Genomic DNA, 17,730 nt, shown 5'->3' on the forward strand with positions numbered 1-17,730 from the left:
AATGCTCCATAGAACCTATAAAGAAACGTGTATGTATACAATGGTAACATGTTGAGTAATTAGCACATCAGCAAAGCAACCTGCCAAAATCTTTAAATTTTATGTGTGTGTTTGTGGTTTAGAGGGAATATGTTTAGGGGGAGAAAAAGCAAGCTCCTAAGACAATTTGGGCAACTTATTTCTCAAACCCTAACTTCCTCATTTGTAAAATGGAGATAAAAATAACTCATTCTAAAAGCTTGCAAGTCTTATATAAAACAATGCTTAAGGCAAGCACTGTATCATTACACTACTTTTAATGTTTACTTACAATTTCAGCATCAATTTCCCTTTTACTCTCAATCTTTTCTTTCCTAACATCTGGCATTAAATTTATTCCCTTACATTACACATTCATTGTCACCCTACAAGTTGCTATATTTATAAACATCTGCATTCTCAATATCTCAGTAGTAAAAACAAAAGAGATAAATCCTTTTACCTGCTTTTAGTAATTTAAAAGTTGATTTAAAAGCTATTTTAGGCTAAAAATGAACTATACATTAACTTGGAATTAATTCGATATTCATCTAATGGGTTTAAAAAATGGAAATTTGAGGGAACCTGGGTGGCTCAGTGGGTTAAAGCCTCTGCTTTCGGCTCAGGTCATGATCCCAAGGTCCTGGGATCGAGTCCCGCTTAGGGCTCTCTGCTCAACAGGGAGCCTGCTTCTTCCTCTCTCTCTGCATGCTTCTCTGACTACTTGTGATCTCTGTCTATCAAATAAATAAATAAAATCTTTTTAAAAAAATGGAAATTTGATTCAAATCAAATTTATACTTTTTTTAATCGCCATGACTGTGCCCTAATACCTGGTGAGATCAAATCTATGTGACTGACAATGAAAAATTATAAAAACATTGATTTTACTGTTATAACTAAAAGGTAGACTTCTAAAATATAATGTTGGTAAGAAATGGCCAAAATTTTCTTAATGTTTTTATGGAAAAACATTACTACCGATATTAGTTAACTATATTTTTTATCTTGAATGATTTATTTATTTTTAGAGAGGGCAGTAAAGGCAGAGGGAGAGAATCTGTACATGACTCCCTGCTGAGCCTGGAGCTCAGTGTGGGGCTTGATCTCAAGACCCTGAGATCATGACCTGAACTGAAACCAAGAGTTGGACACTTAACCAACTGAGCCACCCAGGCATCCCTAGTTAACTGTATTTTGAATAAAGGGAGAGAGAGGTAATAACACATGAAAGGAGATAAATGTTAACAATCTTTTTTCCCCTAGTCTGTGCCTTGTGTCAGTTTTTTTGTCATCAGAATGAAGGACTTTAAGACAAAACTAAAGACAGAATGAGCCTGAACAGGGAAAACAGAATGGTTGTCTTTCTTTTAAGTCTCTCTTGGAAGCTTCTTCTAGATTTACATATTTATAAAGGTTTCAAGAAACATTTACTTTGTGTGGGCATTCCCCACAAAAGTGTCAACACTGCCACTGGGACCATGTTTCATCAGCCAGAAGACTGCTGTGATTAAATGGAAACTGACACACTGTAGATGGCACAACTCAGTATCAGGGTCAATATCAGTATCATCTCCCAGAGTTATGTACTGCACACACTAGGTAGTGTGCATGTCACATGTATTAATATAGGTGACATTTTAGGTAAATGTATACTTTGAAAAATCATGTTGTTATTATTCCTGATTAATAGTGAGACTACAAATGGAAACAGCCTGTGGTTGTTGGTCAAGAAGAGCTGTGACACTATTCCGCATACTGTGTGTGAAACAAGAGGATACCATGAATAAGAGCATACAGACAACTAGGGAGTTAGAGGAAATGGATGTGGGAAAAGTATCCAAGAAGAATCAGACTTGCCCTGGATCTGTTCTCTAAGAGTGATGTTTTGGCCTGATCCTGCCTTAATCAGTATCTTTGCTCTCTTGTAATTGTCCCATTTCCATTGTACCCCCCAATGAGAAATGTTTTACTTGTGTTTCTGAAAACTGTTCTATTTCATGTTCCTAGCAATCCCATGGAGGATCTAATAGTTAGGTCATTAAGTTAACGACTCACTGTTTTCACTCATCATTTCATAGCAAATTATGTAGATAAACAAAACAACTACATGAGAGTAAAAAAAGCAGTAAAAAAACAAATAATACAGTAAGTGAATTAAGAATCATGGTATAAGTGCTAATTCTAAGAAATGAAAAGAATAGATTATAATAAGCAACTTTAAAAGAAAAACACTAATAAATTTTAGAATAAGCGTTTCAATTCATCACTACATTACTTATGAATCTTTCATACACAATGTATATAAATAAAAGTGCATATTTTCAATAATATGTGATCATATGTTAAAATACAACATGAACATATAAATAAAAATCCAACTGAAAATACAAACATTTATATTTTTGGTAAGCTAGATTAGATTTTGCTTTAAGAACTTTTTCTTGTAAATATGTATTTTGAGCACTTATATCTCCCTTATAATAGCAAGACTGAGGGGCAGACACAATGTTTTGTGGCTGCTTATAGTGGTTATGAAACAAGACAATATCAATTAGCAGAATGGAAGAAAGGAGTTAGAAAAAACAAAATGTGGACAAACTTGACCATCTAAATCTAAATAAAATGTTACATAAAAGACGATAATTGGCTTTTTCTCCAGTTCAATAGAAAACAGAAATTAAAGAAACCTCTTTCACATCTAGCATGAAGGATTCAGATTGGATTCAAGAAATAGCTTTCTGATAGTGAATTTAAATAGGTCACTATCTTATTTGAAGATTTTTAGAAATAGAATAGAATCTCATCTTTCTTTGCTGCTTGAAAATTGACCCTAGTTTAGGTGATGCTTTGATGACCTATCAAGGCCCCTCCCTTCTGTCCCTATAATTATCTAATTTTATGGAGAATATCGCCTTGTCCATTCTTTAAAGAGCCAGTCTGGCAAAAAGAAGATAGCAGGAAAATGGAATTAAAAATGGTGACCTCTGTTTCACTATTTGGCATACTGTTCTATGGGGAGTTATGATTATAATTTAATTATATTTGGGATTATAAAATGATACAGTTTAAAACAGTTAAAAGTACTATAAATGTTTTGTTTTAAATTTTCTCTTTACCACCAATGACCCAAATGAACTTAAAAATTATATAGGCAGATGAAAATTAGACTTAAACTATACTATACTTAATTTTGTAGAGGTGATTATCATTCTTCTATATTCTCTTTCTAATTTGTCTTTATTCACATTTTTACAAAGGCTGAAACTAGAGGTTAAGCTGCTAAACAATTATCTGAAACCAAATAGTTCCTGAGGGGAGCATATATATTTTACCTGATTTGTTAGACACCCAAATAATTGCTTCTGAAGACACATGGCTTCTATTTCCTACCACAATCGTTAGTGGAATCTGCCACAGGTAACTGCAAAATAAAATAGAAGCTTTAAGAATAAAATTGGTTATAACAAATAAACAAACAACATTTGCTATGCACCTTCTGCATGATTTCTATTATTCTCTTTAGGGGAAAATTAAAAATTCCCCATTCACAAAAGTAAGGAGTAAGTCAAGAAGATGAATTCACTTCTACAATGCCACTAAGCAGACTTAGCCTATAAGAGTTTTAATTTCAATATAAAAGGGAGACTTTAAACAACACAATTTATCTTGAAAAAAAATTTGCATTTTACATTATGGAATAAAAAGTAGCTAAAATCAATAAATCAGAGCCACACCAAATATTGATTAAAGTCTCAAAATAACTCCCTTCTCCTTGTTTCTATGTTAAATTAATGCACATTTCAGTGGTTTCATGCATTTACATTTCAACATTATCCTTATTTATTCACTTAACTATCTTAAAAAGCAGTAGTATCACATTTTACAGAAAAGTTAAAACAGCACACCTAGTTATTCAGCAAAGCAGGAATGAAAGGTGAAAGTAATCAGATTTCCCTAAAATTCAGATCAATATAAAGATCAGTGCGGAACACATTTAATGCTGTTTTCTGAAGTGAAATTTCCAAACTGGTGTGTGAAATCACCAGCCAACATTCAGGGATCAGTCAGGAGTCTCAGCTATTAAGAGAAGCATTTTCAATGGACATTGGGGAGGGTATGTGCTATGGTGAGTGCTGTGAAATGTGTAAACCTGGCGATTCACAGACCTGTACCCCTGGGGATAAAAATACATTGTATGTTTATTAAAATAAAAAAATTTTAAAAAAAAGAGAAGCATTTTCTAGAATTTGACTTTTTGTAGGAAAAAAATGGAAGTTTACACTTGTACATGAAGTAGTATCAATTTAATCTCAAATGGCTACCCAGAGATAAACTGGATGGTCTTACAATAAGTTCAATGACTACATTATGTTTCCTTCCATGAAGTACAGCCAAATTATGTTGACTTATCATTGCACTATTAACAGCAGGGGTAGCCAATAATATCCAGTATGTGAAAAATATTTTTGATTTTATGGAAGAGACACTGTGTGAGTTCTATAATTGGGAAAGTAAACAGAGAATTGATAGTTTTTCAGGAAACATACCAGGGATTAAATAATTACAAATATAATGAATCTGCTTTGGGGGGATGGGAAGAGAGGACATTTCCTCTAAATCTGTTATATGGAATTTAATTACTTTATCATTTCATGTTTCTCATTCACAATAAACAAGCGTCAGTAATAGTAACAAATCTAAGTGGAAGAGTGGAAGAAATTAATTTTACACCAATTGCTCTCTACGATATGTAAAGTTAAAATAATATGTTTAAAATTCTAAATTTTAAAAATATTATGCTGTATTTAATCAGCAAAATATTTTTGAGTGCCAACTACGTGGAGACACTAAGCACTGCATGGAATCCACATGGTTGGTCAGGAAATCAATAACCTATATACCCAAACGTATCATTTTTAAAGTAGACATAAATGAACATAACCCATGTAAGCTCTTATCCAAACTCTTCACATAATACCAAGAACATGGAAAATATTTAATAATGATATTACTATAAGGAGGATAAAGAGAATTGATATATATTTCTTTAACAGCTGTTCTCTAAAAATAATGACTCTTCTTTGATTAATTGAAAAAATTATTTAACAGGCAGTAATGCTTAACTGTGTGTCTGACTCTTAAATTAAACCATGAGCTCATATTTGTAAACCTAAGATCTTGAAAAAACCTAGAAATGGAAGCCGTTCCAGAAACTGCTATTGAATTGGATCAAATGGGATTAGACCAAAGTGAAATGAAAGGAATCAAATCAGTCAATCCGAGATTAACTTTATGAACTTAACTTTCTGGTCCATATCTTCCACATTGAGTTGGGTCAACTAAATTGTGAAGTCAAACAAGTATCCGTTAAAGTGCAAGAAATATACAAAATTGAAGATGTTTAAAGATCCTCAAGGATAAATGTGCCTTTTTTTTTTTAAAGATTTTATTTATTTATTTGACAGACAGATCACAAGTAGGCAGAGAGGCAGGCAGAGAGAGAAGGGAGGAAGCAGGCTCCCCGCTGAGCAGAGAGCCCTATGCGGGGCTCGATCCCAGGACCCTGAGATCATGACCTGAGCCGAAGGCAGCGGCTTTAACCCACTGAGCCACCCAGGCGCCCCTAAATGTGCCTTTTTAAAGCATGATCTTAAAATGTGAAATATTATTTGCCCCAATATAAACAAATATAATTTTGCATTTATTTAAGCTGTATTCTTTTAAGTAGCGGAACTAGAAACAATGATAATATTTCTATGGTATGCTTCAATATTTGAGTTTTAGCAAAAGTTTCTTAAGTACAAGAAAAAGAAATTCTTCTTAGAACCTGCATGTTGCTTACAGTCAATGCCACATCCCTATGGGAAACTTCCTGTATGGCAGACACTTAATCACACAGCTGTTCAGATACAAAAGAGTTAACTATAAAGTACTGGGATCCAAACACTTGGGCATTTTGTAAAACTTTTGAAATAGTCTTCTGTATTCTTCCCAAGAATGTTTTTACTCTGTGTCCATGTGTGTATATGTCTGCATGATCTTGTATAAAAATATTTATATTGTCACAAAAACAAAATTACAAATTACAAATTACCAAGCCTATCTAAAATTTGTATTCATTTCTGAATTGCTATACTATGAATCTTGCATGTTGTTTTTTGTAACTTTCCAAACAACACATATCTGGTCTTTTCCCAAATTTCATTTTGAAGTTTCATTTCAAAAATCAAAGAAAGCTCTTTGCTTGATGGTTAGAACTTAAAAGGGTGGAAGACACTAAACACAGTTGAGTGAAGCGTGGTGTGCTATAAAGAAAATCTCAGACTGTAGTGTGTTATGTTTGAAGAAAAACTAGAAAAAAGCATTTGTGAAATTAAATTGTGTCCCAGCTACCTAAGTTTAATCTTAGTCATCTCATTTTAGGCAGAAAAAAAAAAAACCAAACAAACAAACACAAATGCATTTCAATAGACTTCTAAGATACATTTTTCTTTAATATTCCCCAGGGTTATCGCTCTCTCCATAGTTCATGCTTTTATAATAAAACAATGTTTATCCTAATAATCATGTTAAGGTAGACAATAGTAGATACTTATTTTAGCTTGAGGGAAAAATCTTTTTTAAAAATGGTACCAATGTCAATGAAGCATTAACGTAGACACCACGAACTATACAGAAATTCCTGTCATCAGGTCAATAACCAAAGGGAATTATGACTGTGGAGATAAATACAATTGTCTGTAGCACAGGACTCTGAGAAACCCCATAAGTAGATGAGGAGACATTGGTTGACATTGCAATGTATTAACTTCATAAAGAAAAAAGCTACAAAAAAAAAAAGAAGAAAAAAAGAAAAAAGCTATATAAATTCAGAACTTCCAGAATACCTAAATTCTAGCCAATATCTTATTCGCTTTTACATATCAATGAACTGTATGCAATTATTAGTTATGTAGCAGTCTTTTATACTATAATACAGTTAGTCCATATGAAAAATATAATTACTATATACATTAAAAATGTTCTGGGCATGTTGTTGTGATATTCTGGTATCCTTTACAAAATTCAGGACAAAGAATTGAAGAGACTGGCTCAGAAAATATCCACAGCTCATGAGATTTCTGGTACCGGTGGGCATGTCTCACTTCATCAACCGTTTGCACTGTACAATAAAGACCTAGGAAGGTTATGTACAAAGGACGGATAGAATTGCTATTGAAGCTCTGACCACAATCTTAGAGTGAATAAAATGGATCAATAGGACACAAGTGAATACTAAATTTTTAACTGCAAGCTCAATTATTCCAAAATAGATAGAAAATAATTTTCAAGCTTAAAGGGACTCCATGCCTTATCTTACTCTTAATATTTTATACACCAGGTTCTCAGGGTTCAACATTATCCATATGATTTTACAACTCTAACGAAAGCAAAGCTCTATTCACGTTACATATACTTACGCAGTCTGGGAGAAATTCTGCCTTTAAAAGAGTCAAGACTCACAGCTCGTACATCTGATGCATGTTACAGGCTGACAGCGTATTTTTGTTCAAAATTTGTTCTGTCATTTGCGGGTCCTTTATGTTTTTCTGCATCACTGATGTTTGTGTCAAACTGATCATTCTCAAAGGCATGCCCTAAATCTCTCTAACTTTGCCACAGTCAAGTAGTTTTTATGTACTTCCTGGCAAGGCTGGGGTTGATGCCTAAGCAGGTTTAGCCTGGGGCCAGAGGGTGGAGGATAAGAAGCCGCATTTGGCAGCTCTGTGGAATCCCAGGCTGGGTAAAAGGAAGCACTGACAGAGTCAGACTGTGATGGTGAGGCAGGGTAATCCCATTTTCAAGGGCAGTTTGTTGAAGGCCCATGTATATATTGACTGGGAGATTTAAATCCGTACTTTCCCAAATAACATTCCAAATTTATTCACCAGAAAACATTCAGGAATTTCTCAGTCACTTCTACCCATAGCCCATCTTGGAGCTAGCCTACCTGGGAATGATTTCCATCCCTCTCAAAGATTAAAACAAGAACAAAAAAAAAACAAAAACAAAAATTCATGCTTCACACCTCCTAGATATTGGTGGATGGGTGATGTAATGGGAGACAGCATGACCAACCTAATCCAAACACCCCACTTTATTTATTAATTTTAAATTCCATTCCTTCTGTCCCCTCCCCCTTCCAACCTTTTCTTAGGGCACCTTTTGAAAAATGAAATGAACTGATTTAAATTCCACTATCTTTCTTTGGCTCAGCCTTTGGTAAACCACCATACAGTAAGAAAACGTGAAGTAGAAAGGAAACACTATATGCTGTTTTTGGTAATTAAATAAGAGTTTCAAAAGAAAGTTTAACAACAAATAAAAATTCTATGTATGTTGTCTGTTCAGTGGTTTTACACATGGAATGAGGGAGGAGAACATATTTTGATGCCAAGTAGCACTGATACTCAGACCATTTAAAAATGGTTCTACTTTGAGTTCCTTTGGCTCGGATACTAGTCTAGTGGTGGTTTTTGTTTGTTTTAATTAGTCTTTCTGGATTGTTAGTTTCTATTCTCATCTATTTTATAAATTGCAGTTTACTCAATTCCATTTAATTGACTTCGTTGCATCTTAACTTTCTTGAATTTTATTCAACAAACATTCACAGGGAAAAGTAAAAAAATCACATATTTTTCTAAATCACCATGATAATTTAAACTCCGCTTAAACAAAATAACTTTGGTGTGCTGTCACTTTGATCGTTAAAATATCTGGAAATGGGAGTAAAAGAGGAATCAAAATGAAAACACCATATGTAAATAAAGAAATGAAAACCATATTTCACTTACATTTCATAATTGGGCTAGCGATCCTTTTTAAAATGCTAAAAACACAAAGTGAAACCTAAGAATATAAGCAATTGTTTTTTCATGTAAAAGAGTGTTGTACCTGTTATTTTGAAGTTCAAGTGCTTTAGTTTTAGCACTGATGTCATAAATAAAATGTTGTTGGGTAATTATTATTCTATTTTCTGCTGTTGAATTTCCCAAGATTGTGATAACAGGATAACCCATCTGGAGTGTCCACTGATCCATTACTTCTTGTACATTTACAAATTTTCCATTCCGTTTTAAAGCCTTTGTAACCCAAATTGTATAAATTAGTTTCATAAACATGAACTATAAACATAATTAACATTAAGCCATTTTTATTTTTACCTTTATGATTTACTTAAGGATGAAAACATGTAAAATCATTGAAGCTAATATAACATGTTAGTAAAATTAATCTCGTTGCCTTAAGTTAAGTTTCATGCATTTATAGAGAAAGGAAAGCCTTATATGCATTAAAGTTTTTACTTAATGGAAGATAAAACATAGTTGATTATTAAAACAAGTGCTTGCAACATCATTAAGTATCCCCAGTATGCCTAGTACCAAATTTAAATATTTGTTATTCACCTATAGAAAAAACTACTTTAACTTCAATATTTCTCTCAAACATGAATATCTGACACCATGTGAATGTTGTATTTCAGAAGTATTGCCTTGTATGAGAGGAGGCAAGGTACTTTTTTACTACCATTTGTACTTTAAGTAATTTTAAACCCCATTACTTTTATAATACATCAAAAATAAAATGATAAAGCAATATGAGAAAATATTAAAAGTAAAAACAACTGTCAGTCTCAATAAAAGTTAAACGAATGGTTTATAAACTCAATTCAAATATTCAAGAAGAGGTTTTGCTATTTGAGATTCCTATACTTTACCTCTGACAGTGTATTCCAGAGATCATTTCTGGCTGCATTGCCATACTTATGAATGGTTAAATAATCCTACAAAGAATACAAAATTAAAATTACAATTCAGAGGCTAAGCAATTTCCAGTAAACACATATATTTCTCAATTCAATTAATAATTTCTATTTGTTAGCATTACATTACTACGAAGACAAGGAGAAAGATGTGGAAAAAGATGAAAAATCTCATTTTACAATATCCTGAAGAGCTTTAACTGTTACAGATTTCTTAACTCATAATACAATACTGGTCTCTTAAAAAATATTTTTGTAGCCATAATCACTTCCTATGGATTTCCAGCGTCAAAGACCTTCCTCTAATTTAACAAATTGGCCTCAGGCAATTGTAAAGAAACAACCTCTGCAATGAAACATTTAGGAGAAACTTCCCCATCAGACTTTCCTGTTGAAATGTTGAAAAAAACAAATTCTGATATATGCCAAAGTGAAGAGGAATCACTTTGCTGAAAGAGTGATGACTATATCCACAAGCTGTCCAGTTCCCTAGTCTCTCTGCAAGGGACAGGCTGCCTAATACAAAAAAGGACACATACTTATTTCCATGAGCTTGAAACACATATTAATACTTAATAAGGAAAAGTTAGTCCTAAATTTATTTAATATTTTTGAGGGTAGGATTTTTCATTTCCCAGTTTCCACCATTAGTATTTAAACCTACACACTTTCTATCTACCTATGCCTGCTCCCTTCTATGAAGCATGGTCTGTGTCACTGTGGATACGTGATTTGGTTACGGCCAATTGGTGTTATTCTTTTTCCACATCAAAGAGGAAAAATGAATAGGAAATAAGTGTTTTATGTTATAAAACAGAGAGTCTTCTCAATTTGAAATTCCTTCATCTCTACAACATGTAGGTAGTAAACAAAATCCTAATTTACATCACAGTACTGAAAATGAAAAAAAAAATTGCTGACTCTCTTCAGTACTTTGTGTAGAGTAGAATACTTTGGGGATAATTAAATTTGGGGAAGACGTTTTTCTGAAATACAAATTGTAGCACCTGTGACAGATTCCGCTTCATTGGCAACTCACAGCCCAGAAAATGGCAACTCCCACCTAATCAGACTCTAAAGATGCAATGCCCAACACTAACTTAGCAACCACAAATTCATTATTGTCATCAAGGATTATGAATAACTCTATTGAAAAAATATAACCCCAAATAACCAATCTGAATTCCACTTTTGGTTTTGAATATGCCATATGAGTAATTTTCCATTAGACCTCGGGGACCAGGATTTAAATAAATTATTTCAGATTTAACTGTCAGCATTATTTTTCATGCTTTTTCAGCACCTAAATGAATAAATCTGGGAACAATAGGAATTATGAAACACAAATTTGGGTTTTATTTTAGTGACGTGATTTTAAAAAAAGTATCAACATTAGAACTATTTATTTATTGGGTTTGGTTTATGGATATGCTGCTAGGATAATCCCAAAGAGGGAACAAAGGAATACTCCATGGACTTTGAAAGGTCCAATACCTAACTACAGGATTCTCTTCACAGACAGATCATAAAAATCCAACTGTTCATGATATCAGTTGACTTTGGCCCAATATTGATCATCAACTCGAACTCTTGGTTCCCTCCTCAATTCAGAATAAAGTTCAAATTTACATTTCAAGCAAGCTGAAATGGCAATTATCTAGGCTTAGGAAGCAGTTCCAACTTGCTTGCCTCGGAAGTCAGGGCAAAAAGCATCTTCTTGGATTCCCAGCAGTCCCAATTTTCGGGTGTTACTGGAATTCTACATAAGTCAACTCTTGTTTTTCAAAAACTGAGAAAACCCCAAGTGTTTTCCTTAGTTATCTTAGCCTTCCTCTTGCATGAAAATAGTCATATTTTAAGTTAAAGAAATTGTGTTTTGTCCTTGCTGAATTACAAAGAAACTTACAGAATAGTAAATGTGGTTTTTCTGATAATCAATCATTTATTTATTCATTCTTTCCACAAAATGTATGGTGTACTTTGCATGTGCTGGTAGTTTTCACATGCTGGGGGAACGGTTGGGGGAGACTAGGTTACTGAGAACAATGGCAGACACTGAGATGGGATCTGTGGAGGACGGTTTCTGGGACTGAAACTGTAGAAATCTTGGTACAAAAACTACTTGACAAGATGAATTTAAACATTTGCTATGTAATAAAATAAGAAGATTTTAAGTTCCTTTCAAGCCTACAAGCTGATGAATATGAAAATGGCTGGAGTTATGAATCTGAAATGTAAATTTATGTTTATATGTATGTGTATGAAAGTCAATCAGCAGTAGATTTGACATTATGATACAAAATAGAAGAATATTTTAATATTAACCATACAAAGAATTTCAGAAACAAAAGAGTTGTTGAAAAGGAAAAAAAAAATAGAGACCACTAGAATATTCTTAAGGGATCAAACCAACATTATAAACTGATTAAAAGTTAAAGGCCTATTTAGCCAAAGTATATTCTCATACCTAAAGTACAAGAATGGGAGTCTGACTGCCTTTGTCCAAATCTGCACCCCAATGTTCCCTATCTACGTGATTTTGGCAAGTTGCTTAATCTCTTTGGGTATGAGTTATGCTAAGGAATGAATGATTTTTTTCATAGAATTAGGTTAAGGAATAAATGATTTAATATCTGTACAGTATTAGAAGAGCAAAAAGTGTCTAGTACACAGTAAGTATTCAACCAACATCAGTTGTCATAGGCTTTTTAATCATTTAGGCTACCTGTTAGAGTAACAGAAGGAAAAACATCACTGAGGATAATAACCAAAGAACATAACACATGAAAACAATATCTGCCTCCTTTTTAGCATTGTGTGAGTTGCCTTCTTTCATCCCATTCAATCCCAGGACATTTATGAGATAGATATCATCATCATCATCTAATAAATCAGAACACTGGAACTCAGAGACTCCAGCCCATGTCCAAACCCCATACCTGTGCACACCGCTGCTGACCCAAATCCAATGTCTGCTAGATGCCCCACAGACAACTAACTAAGAGCTGAACTCACTGTCCTCCCCGACATCAGCTCCTTTTGGCAGTCCTTCCCCAGCGATGGCCTTCCAACCATCTCAACCAAGGAGTCTTCCTGGGTGCCTCTCTTTCCCTTTCTACCACATTCGAGTAACGATCCACTTTGTAAATCTTCCCTCCAGGTTTCCCTTTCCCTCCTCCTGTCTGACAGACTCTCTTGATGACGAAGACCACCATTGCTCTGTCCCTTTCACATGGTGTCTCTGCCGTGCAGCCAGAAGAGCTTTCATCAGATGCGCACGTGGATCCCTGCTGCATTCAGAGGTCAGTCCGAACACCCTAAGGGAACGGTCCCTCTGTATTTCTGCGAGCCCGACTGTCACTTCGTTGCTCCGCTCTCTGCCCATGCCTGGGCATACTCTTTCCTTCTAGTCCCCTGCACAAGCCCTTCTCCACATATGCTCTACTTCAAGTCCATTCAAGCTCCGGGACTCAGGCTTGATAAATTCTTCCCAGGGATTCTTTCTTGGCCATTCCCACGCCTTCCTGAATTACATACCCCTCTTATATTCTCACACGTTGCACCATATGAGAGCATCTATCACACTGTGTTATAATTGCTTGTTCATCACTTTGACTGCCCACATACTCTGTAAACTCCATGGGAGTAAAGCCCCTGTTACTCCTCTTGACCACTGTTTAGTTGGCATCTATGTGCCCAGCCCGGTACACAGCAAATGCTGAATATATCTGTGTGATTTTTTACTTTCCTTATTCAACATGCCTTTCTGTTAACAACTGACAGTGCTGTTAAAAGACGTTTCTCATATCCATCAGATTCCTCTAAAATGTCATATTTAAACACTAGCACAGGACATAATTTCTTATTTCAGTTCATATATGTCATTGTCATATATGTCATATATTGCATTGATATATACAATTGCATGTGATGTCATTGAAAGACCGAACTATTGGGTAGGAGGCCATTTTTATTTCACTTTCTTTGTTAACAAGTGACATGATCCACAATTTTTCATGTACAAAAGCCAATGGGACTAGTAAGTAAACAGGAGAAAAGGAAAGAGTGAACTGAGGAAGTAAAGCACTATTATCTTTTAACATGTTTATATGGAATAATTATGCTCTCCTACTAATGGGTCCCTTAGCATGTTAAAAAAGAGACTAACTGCACAAAGGATTTATTCCTCAGGACACAGAAGGACAGTTTAATAAAATCCAAAGATATATGGACTGGTTTATTTGTGTTTAGCTGCAAATTATAAAAAATCCACCCTAGAACGACCTTTATAATGACAAGATTTATTCTTTCCTATTATAAGAAGGTAAGACAGCTGCAATTGTTTTCTCCAGAAATTGTTTGGCCTTGCCTTTCCTTGTGTTTTGTCTCCCTGCTTGGGTTTGAGGCTGGATGGCACAAGCAATCCCAGCCATCACATTCAGACAGGACATTGCACAGAGGAAAGAGACAGAATTTCTTTCCGAGAAACTTCCTCTCAGTTGCTGCATCAAAATCTCCGTGTTTCCCACTTGTCAGAATTGTATCACAGGCTCAGGCTGAAATCTGCTGATGAAGCTCTTAGGGGGTGTTGTTTGGGACAGCTCAAGGCAGGCTCGGTGCTGTGTTTTCTCCAATGACATAAGAGAGGCAAGTCTGGGCCTCAGCGATACTGGCAAGTAGGAGCCCTTCTACTCCTAAGACTAGCCTGGGAAATGCCAGGTAAATCCAGGCATCGATTTTTCTGACTATGTGACAAGAAGGCTGAAGCAGGGATTTGAAATATTGTTCCTTTCTATTAAGAATAATTGTACCTCAAAAAATGTGTAGTGAGCATTTGTCATTCTTTTGGCTTTCCAGCATTTAAACACCACGTTTATATAGGGACAATAACTCACCATGGAATCCTGCAGGAAGGTGAGGGCTCTGCCTCCCACTTTCAATGGAAGGGACAAAACAGTAAATCCCTCCTTCTCCCCTTTCCCTGACAGCTAAAGTATGCACGCGTGCCCTGGCCTCAGACGAGTAGATACTTCAGCGCAGGACTGTGAATCCTGCCAGATCGATGCAAAGAAGCAGGAACAGGTGAAAGACTATGCCAGGCTCCAGAGATAGCCACATTAATGGTAGCAGTTAAACTAACCATTCCTGTGGCAAGACCTTGGCTAGGTTTCTTAATTTCTTAGTTTCCCTTAGTTCCTACTACCCATTTTGCAAGCCTGGTGCTCCAGCCTTCCCAATGCTTCCAAAGGCTACTGTACATACACCCTTCCAGCAAATTTCTTTTTGCCTGATTTGGCCAAACTTCGTTTCTATTGCTTGCAACCCAAAACCCTGACCGTTACAACACTAATAGGGGATATAATCAAAACAAACATAAACATCTTAAATTTTCTTGGTAACCTCGGAATGAAAAATAGAAATTTTCTCACACGACTTATACAAAACGAAAAGCAAAGGACACCCAGTTTTACCGCATAAATCTTCTAGGATTTCACGGTATTAGAAACAGTAGGTATGGGGGGAAGGGGGTACATACTTAGGTTTAAAAAGAAAAAAAGAGGCAGACAAGAAGACTGGAGAAAAAGTATAAAAGTTCCACAGACAGGAATGCACAGAGAGTAACAACAATAAAAACAAACTTATGTTAAACTCTTGTCTTAAAAAAAGCTTCTAGAGCAGGGGCTTTTAAACTGGACACCTAAAGCTCAAAACAAATACTCGTGAGTGTACGCGTTATTAGAGTAGGGTGATGTTAAAGGGATCCATGGACAATAAGAAAGCAGATTAAAGGCTGTCAGATCAAAGCAATGTCACAGAAGGGTTGGAAAAACCCCATTTGAAGCCTGGGCCATGCACTTCAGAAATGTTTCTACATTCTCTGACCTTGAGAAACAGTAGCAAGGAGACCAAACCAGTGACAGAAGACCAACTAACACACACAAGAAAGATCAACTACAGATCGAGATGTTATTTTGGTTTTTATCTGAAATGTGGCTGTAGATTATGAAATTAAATAAATATGAGAAGTGGAGCACTGCAAAAGCATTATGCAAAATCAAAGAATGTTTACATTTTATTCTACTAGCTAGGAACCAAGGATGAAAAGGTATGAATAATTGTTAAACCTTGATTGTTAAATTATAACAAGTTTCTAAAGAGGAAGCCCAATAAAAGAGGCACCAGTACTAAAGTTTTCAAGGTACATGAGTGTCTGGCCACCAGACACAGTAAAAAAGAAGTGGTATTTAGGAAAGAAAATTATTTGACTAGATAGAACAAAATCAATTATGCCACTGTTTGCACGCATTTTTTATTTTTATTTTTTTAATGTGCGTTTTACCTAGATTTACCATTACCTGTTGCTTACTTACATACAGGAGAATTCAGATATTTCTCTAAGAACAAAAAGGTATTTTACATGTTCCAAAAAATCCACTATCCGCCTAATGAGGATAATTTTGTAAAATCAGCATACGTTCTTAAAGAGTTGCGAAATATACCAGAAAATCAGAAAATCTTAAATCAAAACAACTTGCTGGTACATAAAAGATTTGTTTGTTGGTGTTTGTTTGTCTTAAATTACAGGCAATGGTATGTTCTCATATCAGTTTTGTTTTCACAGATCTCTTAGCAATTACACATCATGCCATCAACGCCTTCACAGGCAGAAGCATCACGAGAGGTGTGAGGAGCATCGCCACTGCTGAATTTGTGCATTCCAGAGCAAGCTGACAGGTCTTACACCTGTCAGTAAAATAATGTGAATGTAAGTCTATAGGGGTGTTCTAGGGTACTAAAATATCCCCCCTCCCTTCTGCCACTAGCTTGAAATATTACTGAGACATAAAATGAATCTTTTGGCAAAACTGAAGTTTGTCAATTGCTTTTCCTGAATGCCCTGGTAAAGGACTTTGACCACAACAAGCTCACGAAATAGATAAATTATATCCTGACTGGTAAAAATACACTGACTTTTGTAAATCAAGATGCCCACGGACTGTGGAGCATGTACATGGAGCTCCCTCCACTTCCACTCCTTTTCTCAACCAGCCCTAGCCCTGGTGACTAGTTGAGGGAAAAAAAAAATGCAATTCAGTTAAGATAGAAGTGTGTGTGTATTTAGAAAGCTGACTAGAAATTTAGGCTGATCCTTATCAGTCATGTGATCTTGAGTAATTTTTCTATTTTCTCTAAACTTTAGTTTTTTCAACTGGAAAGGATAGATAATATAGTACCTACTTAGGAAGACAGTGCACAGAAAATGACACAGAACAAGAAAAGCACTTAGAAAAATGCCTGTCACCCAAAAACCCAGGGAACATTAGTTATTATAAGACCAAGCTCAAGGGGAAAATACCTCTAGAGTCAATATTTTTGATCTCACGTCCAAGAGCAGTCAAAATATTCTAGAGGCGAAGGAAGGGAAATGATATGGACTAACTGGAAGGAAGTTAGTGCTTGGGGGGACTTTTTTTTTCATTTTTAAAAAAGCAAAAATGCAAGAAAAAAATTGAGGCCAACTTTTTTTTAGGTTTGAGGAACGCTTAGAAACCTTCCCCCTCCTGGGTCTGGAAAAAGAAACTAGGAGGACTCCTGAGTTGTGCAGTCTAGCGCCCTATTTTTCACAGAGCTCTGCTCAGGTGACAAGCCACTGACTGTTTATGACTTGGGTGGCTCATGGAATAAGGGCACTAATTAGGGACTTCAACACAAAATAGCCATACCTACGTTGGCATAAAGCTGCAAAAACACTAACATTCAGGTGCCCAGAAAGACGAGCCTTGGACAAGATATATACCAAACACTCACACAATGTGTTCTGTCACTTCTTTCCCATTCACTAATCAACCCACACCGAGAAACCAACAGGACTGCATGTCAGTATGGAGGAGAACAAAGGGTTCTTC

The 17,730-nt window shown here is 35.4% G+C and overlaps 1 protein-coding gene across 1 annotated transcript in view; it reads right to left on the reverse strand.

Moving 5' to 3' along the window:
• Positions 1–17,730, reverse strand: part of TRHDE (thyrotropin releasing hormone degrading enzyme) — a gene marked incomplete at its 5' end in the record, with an annotated part of 379,638 nt that overhangs the window by 85,999 nt on the left and 275,909 nt on the right. The window contains 3 exons of the mRNA XM_080811630.1: positions 3,354–3,442; positions 8,956–9,143; positions 9,779–9,844. Coding sequence (XP_080667756.1) covers positions 3,354–3,442; positions 8,956–9,143; positions 9,779–9,844 — 343 coding nt within the window. The remainder of the gene's footprint in view (positions 1–3,353; positions 3,443–8,955; positions 9,144–9,778; positions 9,845–17,730) is intronic.

Source organism: Martes martes (genome assembly GCF_963455335.1).
Source record: "Martes martes genome assembly, chromosome: 8".
Taxonomy (NCBI): domain Eukaryota; kingdom Metazoa; phylum Chordata; class Mammalia; order Carnivora; family Mustelidae; genus Martes; species Martes martes.